Below are 12,178 nucleotides of genomic sequence, written 5' to 3' on the forward strand. Positions count from 1 at the left end.
TTACTTTGTCAACAAAGGTCCATCTAGTGAAGGCTATGGTTTTTCCAGTAGTCATGTATGGATGTGAGAGTTGGACTATGCAGAAAGCTGAGCATGGAAAAATTGATGCTTTTGAACTGTGGTGCTGGAGTAGACTCTTGAGAGTCCCTTGGACTGCAAGGAGATCCAACTAGTCTATCCTAAAGGAGATCAGTCCTGGGTGTTCATCAGAAGGACTGATGCTGAAGCTGAAACTCCAATACTTTGGCCACCTGATGCGAAGAGCGACTCATTGGAAAAGACCCTGGTGCTGGGAGGGATTGGGGCAGGAGGAGAAGGGAACGACAGAAGATGAGATGGCTGGATGGCATCACCGACGCGATGGACATGAGTTTGAGTAAACTCTGGGAGTTGGTGATGGACAGGGAGGCTTGGCATGCTGCGATTCATGGGGTCGCAAAGAGTTGGACACGATTGAGTGACTGAACTGGAATGAACTGAACTAACAGACACTGGTTTTGAGAGATTATTAGGATTTTTACTTGAAAATGAAACTAGAATGATTGAGAGTGGTACTCTGGGCCGTGTGTAAGCAGAGCAGTTATTTTGGAGAGAATGGACATGGACAAGAAGAGATGAGGTCAGTCATCAAAGCCTTTGGGTGACGGAGAGAATGACCAGGTTCACAGGCATCCGGTTCCTTGCTACCCGTTTGTGTTTCAGCCCTACATCATTTCCTGCCCTTGTAGCCCTGAAATAATTGACTGATGCTCTTAAAACTTAGGCAGATCTTGTTATTTATTATTAGTGATATTTAAGTATACCATTTCCTCCAGAAGTTAGGTTCAGCTTTGCAACTATTCAGATTTTTCATAGCTGTCTTAAATAAGAGCCCAGGAAGACTTATGCCAAATATTTGATTAAATCAATTTATGACAATTGAATGATTATATAAATTCCCATATGAATCATGCAGAATACTGCCCTGAATTTATTGGTTGCTGCTAACATGTTCATAACTAAGATTAACTTACTTGGTAAGCAGAAGTGCTGATAGAAATTTTATAACATTTTATCTCTGATAAACATATGAGAAACAAAAATGATTTACTTTTATGGAGAAATGAGACCCACTTCTTTACACTTACTTCTGCATTCTCGTCTTCCTAAATATTTACTAAGCAAATTGTGAACTATACTTGTGCTACAGTAAAAGAAAGCTGTATGAATGTGAAATAAGTTCAGACAGAGAAAGACAACGTTCGATCCAATTTATATGTAGATCTAAAAAAACCAAAACAAACAAACAAAAACCACAAAGATACAGAGAACAGATTGGTGGTTGCCATATGTAATGGGTTGGAGTGGGGATGAGAAAAATGGGTAAATAAGTTCAAAAGGTACAACTTCTAATTAAAAACTAAATGTCATTGGGGATGTAATGGACAGCATGTTGACTATAGTCAATAATAACTAACTGCATATATAAGACTTTCTAAAAGAGCAGATCTTAAAAGACCTTATCAGAAGAAAAATAAAAAATTTGCAACTATGTAGCAAATGTTAACTAGACTTACTATGATCATTTTACATTATATATAAAGTATTATACACATGAAACTAATATCATATATGGTAATTATACCTCATTTTTAAAAGAGAATTAAATTCTGTTGTAAAAAAAGGAAAAACTGAGCAAGTACCTTAACTCTAATTTCAGAGACACATGAGCAATATTAATTTTGTGTAACATAGGCCATGTCCTTCATATGTGCTTTCCCTTACTTTTTGTGATCTTATATTTTCTCACCTTCCCCATATTCTATGCTGCCCCATCTCTATTCATCATTATTCAGTTTAGTTCAGCCACTCAGTCGTGTTCGAATCTTTGCGACCCCATGGACTGCAGCACGCTAGGCTTCCATGTCCATCACCAATTCCAATTCATCATTACTGGCCCCATATATTCTATGCCGCTCCATCTCAATTTATTGCCTCCGGCCCCATATTCTGTGCTGCCCCCTCTCTATTCATCATTCAGTTCAGTTCAGTTCAGCCACTCAGTCGTGTCCGACTCTTTGTGACCCCATGAAGCACAGCACATCAGGCCTCCCTGTCCATCACCAATTCCTGGGGTTTACCCAAACTCATGTCCATTGAGTTCGTGATGCCATCCAACCATTTCATCCTCTGTCATCCCCTTCTCTTCCCACCCCCAATCTTTCCTAGCATCAAGGTCTTTTCAAATGACTCAGCTCTTTGCATTACTTGGCCAAAGTATTGGAGTTTCAGCTTCAACATCAGTCCCTCCAATGAACACCCAGGGCTGATCTCCTTTAGGATGGACTGGTTGAATCTCCTTGCAGTCCAAGGGACTCTCAAGAGTCTACTCCAGCACCACAGTTCAAAAGCATCCATTCTTTGGCACTCAGCTTTCTTTATAGTCCAACTCTCACATCCATACATGACTACTGGAAAAACCATAGCCTTCACTAGATGGACCTTTGTTGACAAAGTAATGTCTCTGCTTTTTAATATGCTGTCTAGGTTGGTCATAAGGCATAAGGCATAAGTGTCTTTTAATTTCCTGGCTGCAATCACCATCTGCAGTGATTCTGGAGCCCAGAAAAATAAAGTCTGACACTGTTTCTCCATCTATTTCCCATGAAGTGATGGGACCAGATGCCATGATCTTAGTTTTCTGAATGTTCAGTTTTAAGCCAACTTTTCCATTCTCCTCTTTCAGTTTCATCAAGAGGCTCTTTTGTTCTTCTTCACTTTCTGCCATAAGGGTGGTGTCATCTGCATATCTGAGGTTATTATTTCTCCAGGCAATCTTGATTCCAGCTTGAGCTTCATCCAGCCCAGCGTTTCTCATGATGTACTGTGCATATAAATTAAATAAGCATGGTGACGATATGCAACCTTGATGTACTCCTTTTCCTATTTGGTAAAATCTGTTGTTCCATATTCAGTTCTAACTGTTGTTTCCTGACCTGCATACAGATTTCTCAAGAGGCAGGTCAGGTGGTCTGGTATTCCCATCTCTTTTAAGAATTTTCCACAGTTTATTGTGATCCATACTGTCAAAAGCTTTGGCAGAGTCAATAAAGCAGAAATAGTTGTTTTTCTGGAAGTCTTTTACCTTCCAGCATTTTCTAGCTTCTTGGCACTACCAAATGTCAAGACAAGGAAAATGGGGTTGCTTAGGAAGTAGACAGAACCCTCAAAAGCAATTATCGCCAACATGACTTTCTACTAGAAAGATACTGAGGATTTACTGAGTAAATTCAGTTGTTCCTGGGCCTATATGGACATGAAGGATATCCATGTACCTAAAGTTTGAAAAAAAGATCTGGTATATTTCTAAACATTTGGTAGGCTTATAAGCATTATAAGTGACTTATAAGCCACCATTTGGTGGCTCAAATGGTAAAGAATCTGCCTGAAGTGCAGGAGTGAAAGTGAAAGTCGCTCAGTCAAGTCCGACTCTTTGAGACCCCATGGCCTATACAGTTCATGGAATTTTCCAGGCCAGAGTCCTGGAGCCTTTCCCTTCTCCAGGGGATCTTCCCAACCCAGGGATCAACCCAGGTCTCCCACATTGCATGCGGATTCTTTACCTGCTGAGCCACAAGGGAAGTCCTTGGTGCTGGAGGCCCCTGTTCAGTTCTCTGGGTTGGGAAGATACCCTGCAGGAGGGCATGGCCAATCACTCCAGTATTCCTGCCAGGAGAATCCCCATGGAAAGAGGAGCCTGGGTGGGCTACAGTCCATGAGGTCACAAAGTGTCAGACAAGACTGAGAGACTAAGAACACACACACAGGCACACACAGGCACAGGCATTAAGCCAATCCATAGTGAAAGTGAAGTCACTCAGTCGTGTCCGACTCTTTGCGACCCCGTGGACTGTAGCCCACCAGGCTCCTCCATCCATGGGATTCTCCAGGCAAGAATACTGGAATGAGTTGCCATTTCCTTATCCAGGGGATCTTCCCGACCCAGGGATCAAACCCAGGTCTCCCGCATTGCAGGCACATGCTTTAACCTCTGAGCCACGAGTTCCTATTTATAATATTCTGAATAACATTTGTATTTTCTCATAAAGCCTTTCAAATATTAAATATTAAAAAAGTGTTTACTTACTCCCCACTTATTGTTCCCTCTTTGTTCCAAAATATCTTCATTTTATTCCATTTAAGAGCAATGATAGCAGTTAAAATGAAGAAAGGTAGGAAAACGTAGAGACTGATCATAAGGTTATTTTTTTGAGAGGCACCACGTCGTTTTATCAAGTCTGTAGTTTTAGCTGAAGACATAACAATACCTTTTAACTTTTGAAAGGTGATATAAATCATTTTAGTAATTTGAATTATAAAAATTTGGAATTTAAATAATATAATCATAGAACAAATAAATTTAAACTTAAAAGTGTTTCCCAAACTTCTGTGACTATACCCCAAAATGCATTATATATTTCCCTTAAATATATGTAATTTAATCTTTATATGTATATTTAATATTTATGTGCTACATTCTAATGTATTTCATTCTATTATACTATCATATTCCTATCATACTGCACTGCTATTTAGAATATATTGGGTTGATATTACCATCTAACAGATTCCTTTATTTAAAAAATAGAGAAAAAACAACAACAACAACAGACCTCCCCTGGAGAAAGGAATGGCTACCCACTCCAATATTCTTGCCTAGGAAATCCCATGGACACAGGAACCTGGCAGGCTCCATGGGGTTGCAAAAAGTCAGACATGACTTAGCAACTAACACTAACACTCTCACTCTCAGCATGGATTTTCTAGTTCCAAGTCACCCTTTGGGGAACTGCCTTATTTTGCACTGCTTTGTGTAAAATTAAAGACTAGTATTTAAGACCAAAAAAAGAAATGTTTTAAAAATTATTTAGTGAAAATTACATATATAACTAAGGCTAATTAAAAAGAAAGAGTAATAATAGATGAGGTTAAATTTACATAACAAATGTATAGAGTGATATTGCTTTAATTTTTATTGCATTAATTTTAAAAAATTGATATTCCTCTTGTTGTTATAAAGATTTTGCATAAAACTACAAAAATAAATCTGTGGCCAATTGGTCCAAATAAGCAAAAGGAATAAACCAGAAAATTAAAATAAAAAAAAAAACATATAAACCAAGCAATCAAAATTACCACCAAACCAATTATGATGATACTGTGTGTATTCATGGGCATGCTCAGTCACTCAATTGTCTAAATCTTTGCGACCCCATGGACTGTAGCTTGCCAGGTTCTTTTGTCCATTGAATTTTTCAGACAAGAATACTGGAGTGGGTTGCCATTCCCTTCTCAGTGCATCTTCCCCTCTGATGGATTGAACCTACCTCTCTTGCATCTCCTGCATTGGCAGGTGGATTCTTTACCACTGCACCACCTCATGATATTAAGTGTAAACAAATTTAATGCCCTCTCAAAATGACAAAAGAATCTGTGCCACTGAAACACAGGAGCAATCCAATTATATGTTGATTCAAAATAATTTACCAAGCTGCCGTGTATCACAGAAAGCTCAGCTCGGGCCTCTGTGATGACCTAGAGGTGTGGAGATGAGAGGGAAGCTCAAGAGGGAAGGGATATATGTATACTTATAGCTGACTCATATTGTTGTACAGCAGAAACTAACACAATATTGGAAAGCAATTATACTCCAATTAAAAAATAAATTTAAAAACATCTGGTTTTCAATAACTTTTGTATATGGATCCAAACTTTATTTTCCCTTGTGTAGCATGACATTTTAAATACTAGCCTTTAATATTAAACAAGCAAAAAAGAAAAAAAAAAAAAAAGCTTTTAACGTATATGCAGAGTAAATCATGCAAAATGCTTGGCTGGATGAATCACAAGTTGGAATCAAGAATCTCTCTCGCTGGAGGAAATATCAACAACCTCACCTATGCAGATGATACCACTCCAACAGCAGAAAGTGAAGAGGAACTAATGAACCTCTTGGTGACAGTGAAAAAGTTGGCTTAAAGCTCAACATTCAGATAACAAAGATCATGGCATCTGGGCCTAACACTTCATGCCAAATAGAAGGGGAAAAAGTGGTAACAGTGACAGATTTTCTTTCTTTGGGCTCCAAAATCACTGGGGATGGTGACAGCAGCCATGAGATTAAAAGATACTTGATCCTTGGAAGGAAAGTTATGACACACCTAGACAGGGTATTAAAAAGCAGAGACATCAGTTTGTGGACAAAGGTACATCTAGTCAAGACAACTGTTTTTCCAGTAGTCATGTACGGATATGAGAGTTGGACCATAAAGATGGCTGAGTGCTGAAGAATTGATGCTTTCGAGTTGTGGTGCTGGAGGAGACTCTTGAGAGTCTCTTGGACAGCAAGGAGATCAAACCAGTCAATCCTAAAGGAAATCAACCCTGAATATTCACTGGAAGGACTGATGCTGAAGTTGCAATAGTTTGGCCACCTGATGTGAAGAGCCTACTTGTTGGAAAAGATCTGATACTGGGAAAGATTGAAGGCAAGAGGAGAAGGGGGCGACAAAAGATGAGATGGTTGGATGCCATTACTGACTCAGTGGACATGAATGTGAGCAAACTCTAGGAGCTAGTGAAGGACGGGGAAGCCTGGCAGTGATGCAGTTGATGGGATCGCCTAAGAGTCAAATGTAACTTAGTGACTGAACAGCAACAAATCTAGAAAACTGCTGTATAAATAAAAAAAAATCTGGGAAACCATGGTTAAAATTAACATGACACATTAAAATGTTCATGGCTAGATTTGAATTAAAAGCACATACAACATTTTGATTGAGAACATAATCTATAGCTGTGCTGTATATAATAGCACTACAAAGTGACCGTTTACTTGTAATTAGGTAAAATAAAATGAAAATGTTAGTTCCTTGATTGCATTTTCCACATATTCACTGCTTAATAGCCACATAGACAATGGGGCTGTAAGGATACAGAAGACTCTGTTGGAGCAGTCATTTAGTTACTAACATGTATCTTCGTCTAAATTCCAAAATCCATCATCGATACTTCCTCCTGGTGATGAGGGTGTATCTGAACAATCTGGGGGCACATATCCAGCATCACAGTGACAATTTAAGTGAGAATTGCAAACCTGGAATGAAACCAAAATAAAGAAGACCATTTTTTATGTCATATAAAAATTAAATGGATTAGTATTGATTGTGAGCCAAAGCAAATGATTAAAGTAATGCAATTTGGTATGTTACAGACTGTTTTTAATTCAATGTGGAAAATAACTATAAAATAAAATGCAATGCAAGAAATGTCCATTCAATGCTTTTTAAATGCTACAGAGGGTTTCTCTAATTTATGTCTTCAATAAAAGTAGACAACATTCTTGATACACCTGTCTCTTCTAAAAAGTCAGAGAAATTATGAAGCTAAAAATTATAGCAGGAGTTGAATTTTTTATGAATTATGCCAGATATTTTATAAAACTGTTCTAAGAGTCAACTTTTACAAAACATGGGGAGAAAACTAAAGGGCAAAGCTTACTTATTCAGGTGCAGTTGGAAAAATCAATTTTGCTAGAAAATAGGAAGGCTAGGGGGTTTCCCTGGTAGCTCAGCTAGTGAAGAATCCACCTGCAATGCAGGAGATCCCGGTTCAGTTTTTGGATTGGGAGGATCCCCTGGAGAAGGGATAGGCTACCCATTCCAGTATTCTTGGGCTTCCCTTGTAGCTCAGACGGTAAAGAATTCAGCCTGCAATGCGGCAGACCCAGGTTCGATCCCTAGGTTGGGAAAATCCCCTGGAGGAGGGCATGGAAACTCACTCCAGTATTCTTGCCTGGATAATCCCCAAGGACAGAGGAGCCTGGCAGGCTATTGTCCATGGGGTCACAAAGAGTCAGACATGACCGAGCAACTAAGCACAGCACAGCACAGCAGAGGAAGGCTAGAATATATTTACAGATATGACCTTATGGATGAATCAAAAGATGGGTCAGAAGCAGAATAGGGAATCTTGGGGTAAGTTCAGGCAAAATTAAATTGAAATTAAATAATAAGGGAATGGAACATAAAAGAAATTTTAAATAATAGGGTGTGTAAAAAGGAGGTAAATTTTGATACAAGACACACAGACAGGTCAATTTCTCCAGGATTACTATAGAAAGTATGAAGCATCAAGATAATGGGAGATACTAGCTACCATTTTAAAGCTAAATGCATGCTTAGAAAATCTTAAATAGGGCACAGAATTTCTATAATTCAGGTGATGATTTCACATTGGATAGAGAGATAAAAGTGCAAATGGAAAATGTGATCAGACACACTGAAACTCTACTATTAATTTAAAAATGCAAATTAGCAATAAATTTAGCATGTGAGAAGATATTAGTAAACTAAGAAGCTCATCTGGCCTGAATTTGAAGAAATGTTTTCACTCCTGGTGGGTGAAGAAAAACCGATATAGTATTTCCTAAAGACATGCAATATTTATTAAATTCAAATTATGCATATATTTGGCCCATCAGATTTCAAGGCAATCAATTTATGAAATCAAATAACTCTGCAAGGTGAACGTACAACAGTGTCCACTGTACCACTATTTACAACAGTTAAATAAAAATCCAATATTATCCAAAAGTCATCAGTGAATTACTTCAAATACAAAAGAACCATAGAGAAGAATAAATTGAAGTCACTGATCTGAGACAGATTTCAATGGACAAGGAACTCTGTTGTCAAAAATATATTAGATTGTGAGTAATGTGTAATAGAAATAAAGTTTGTGAGTATTTAGTATATAGCAGTTATCAGTTCAATTCAGGTCAGTTCAGTCACTCACTCGTGTTCAACCCCATGGACTGAAACACACCAGGCTTCTCTGTCCTTCACCAATACCTGGAGCTTGCTCAAACTCTTGTCCATTGAGTTGGTGATGCCATCCAACCATCTCATCCTCTGTCATCCCCTTCTCTTTCTGCCTTCACAATCTTTCCCAGCATCAGAGTCATGCATTCAATTATAAGCAGTATTTACATTTATGTATAAATGTATACATGTATATACTAACTCCAGAAAGAATGAAGAGATGGAGCCAAAGCAAAAACAATACCCAGTTGTGGATGTGACCGGTGATGGAAGTAAAGTCCAATGCTATAAAGAGTAATACTGCATAGGAACTTGGAATATTAGGTCCATGAATCAAGGCAAATTGGAAGTGGCCAAACAGGAGATGGCAAGAGTGAACGTCGATATTTTAGGAATCAGTGAATGAAAATGGACTGGAATGTGTGCATTTAACTCAGATGACCATTATATCTACTACTGTGGGCAAGAATCCTTTAGAAGAAATGGAGTAGCTATCATAGCCAACAAAAGAGTCTGAAATGCAGTACTTGGATGCAGTCTCAAAATAGCAGAATGATCTCTGTTCGTTTCCAATGCAAAGCATTCAGTATCAGAGTAATCCAAGTATATGCCCCAACCAGTAATGCTGAAGAAGCTGAAGTTGAACAGTTCTATGAAGACCTACGGGACCTTCTAGAACTAATACCGAAAAAAGATGTCGTTTTCACCATAGGGACTGGAAAGCAAAAGTAAGAAGTCAAGAAATACCTGGAGTAATGAGAAAATCCGGCCTTGGAATGAAGCAGAATGAAGCAGGACAAAGGCTAACAGAGTTTTGCGAAGAGCAGGCAGTGGTCATAGCAAACTCCCTCTTCCAACACCACAAGAGAAGACTCTACATATGGATATCACCAGATGGTCAATACCAAAACCAGATTGATTAGATTCATTGCAGTCAAAGATGGAGAAGCTCTGTACAGTCAGCAAAAACAAGACCGGGAGTTGACTGTGGCTGAGATCATGAGCTCCTTATTGTCAAATTCAGACTGAAATTGAAGAAACTGGAGAAAATCATTAGACCATTCAGGTATGACTTAAATCAAATCCCTTATGACTATACAGGGGAAGAGACAAATAGATTGAAGGGATTAGATTTGATATGCAGAGTGCCTGAAGAACTATGGATAAAGGTTCATGATATTGTAAAGGAGGCAGTGTTCAAAATCATCCCCAAGAAAAAGAAAAGCAAAAGGGCAAAATGGCTGTCTGAGGAGGCCTTACAAATAGCTGAGAAAAGAAGAGAAGCTAAAGGCAAAGGAGAAAGGGAAAGATATATCCATTTGAATGCAGAGTTCCAAAGAATATCAAGGAGAGATAAGAAAGCCTTTCTCAGTGATCAATGCAAAGAAACAGAGGAAAACAATAGAATGGGAAAGACTAGAGATCTCTTCAAGACAATTAGAGAAATGAAAGGACATAATCATGCAAAGATGGGCACAATAAAGGAAAGAAATGGTATGGACCTAACAGAAGCAGAAGACATTAAGAAGAGGTGGTAAGAATACACAGAAGAACCTTGCAAAAAAGATCTTCATGACCCAGATAATCATGATGGTGTGACCACTCACCTAGAACCAGACATCCTGGAATGTGAAGTCAAGTGGGCCTCAGGAAGCATCACTACGAGCAAAGCTAGTGGAGGTGATGGAATTCCAATGGAGTTATTTCAAATCCCAAAAGAAGATGCTGTGAAAGTGCTGCACTCAATATGCCAGCAAATTTGGAAAACTCAGCAGTGGCCACCGGACTGGAAAAGGTCAGTTTTCATTCCAACCCCAAAGAAAGGCAATGCCAAAGAATGCTCAAACTACCACATAATTGCAATCATCTCACATGCTAACAAAGTAATGCTCAAAATGCCCCAAGTCAGGCTTCAACAGTAAATGAACTGTGAACTTCCAAAAGTTCAAGCTCGATTTAGAAAGGAAGAGGAATCAGAGATCAAATTACCAACATCTGTTGAATCACTGAAAAAGCAAGAGAGTTCCAGAAAAACATTTACTTTTGCTTTATTGACTATGCCAACGCCTTTGACTGTGTGGATCACAATAAACTGTGGAAAATTCTGAAAGAGATGGGAATACCAGAACAGCTGACCTGCCCCCTGAGAAATCTGTATGCAGGTCAATACAGCAACAGTTAGAAATGGACATGGAACAACACACAGGTTCCAAGTCAGGAAAGGAGTATGTCAAGGCTGTATATTGTCACCCTGCTTACTTAACTTATATGCAGAGTACCTCATGAGAAATGCTGAATTGGATGAAGCACAAGCTGAAGTCAATATTGCCAAGAGAAATATCAATAACCTCAGATATGCAGATGACACCACACTTATGGCAGAAAGCAAAAAGAACTAAAGAGACTCTTGATGAAAGTGAAAAAGGAGAGTGAAAAAGTTCACTTAAAACTCAACATTCAGTAAACTAAGATCATGGCCTCTGGTCCCATCACTTCATGGCAAATAGATGGGGAATCAGTGGAAGCAGTGACAGACTATTTTTGGGGGACTCCAAAATCACTGCAGATGGTGACTGCAGCCATGAAATTAAAAGACGCTGGCTCCTTGGAAGAAAAGTTATGACCAACCCAGACAGCATATTAAAAAGCAGAGACATTACTTTGCCAACAAAGGTCCATCTAGTCAAAGCTATGGTTTTTTCAGTGGTCATGTATGGATATGAGAGTTGGACTACAAAGAAAGCTGAGTGCCAAAGAATTGATGCTTTTGAACTGTGGTGTTGGAGAAGACTCTTGCGAGTCCCTTGGACTGCAAGGAGATCCAACCATTTCATCCTAAAGGAAATTAGTACGGAATGTTCATTGGAAGAACTGATGCTGGAGGTGAAACTCCGATATTTTGGTCACCTGTTGTGAAGAACTGATTAACTGGAAAAGACCCAGATGCTAGAAAAGATTGAACATGGGAGGTGAAGGTGATGACAGAGGGTGAGATGGTTGCATGGCATCACTGACTCAATGGATATGAGTTTGAGTAAACTCTGGGAGTTGGTGATGGACAGGGAGGCCTGCCGTGCTGCAGTCCTTGGGGTCACAAAGAGTTGGACACGACTGAGTGACTGATCTGAACTGAATTGGTATACATGTAACACTAAATATATCTATTTCCAAAATTATGCAGTCTCTACATAACATTATAATAGCTTATGTTTAATATTGCCTTTTTGTAAAAAGTTTAAAAGTTTTTAGCTCATGAAGTGTGTAATGATCTGAAAGAATACATAGAATGTTCACACAGGTATAAATAATGAAATTTG

General features: G+C 38.7%; 1 protein-coding gene across 1 annotated transcript in view; it reads right to left on the reverse strand.

Annotated features, from left to right (window-relative positions):
* Positions 1-12,178, reverse strand: part of LOC133050544 (A disintegrin and metallopeptidase domain 3-like) — a 134,041-nt gene that overhangs the window by 13,459 nt on the left and 108,404 nt on the right. The window contains exons 18-19 of the mRNA XM_061134787.1: positions 7,012-7,135; positions 4,127-4,289 (exon numbers count right to left, since the gene is read on the reverse strand). Of these exons, the coding sequence (XP_060990770.1) occupies positions 4,127-4,289; positions 7,012-7,135 (287 nt within the window). The remainder of the gene's footprint in view (positions 1-4,126; positions 4,290-7,011; positions 7,136-12,178) is intronic.

Source organism: Dama dama, chromosome 32 (assembly GCF_033118175.1).
Source record: "Dama dama isolate Ldn47 chromosome 32, ASM3311817v1, whole genome shotgun sequence".
Classification (NCBI taxonomy): Eukaryota; Metazoa; Chordata; class Mammalia; order Artiodactyla; family Cervidae; genus Dama; species Dama dama.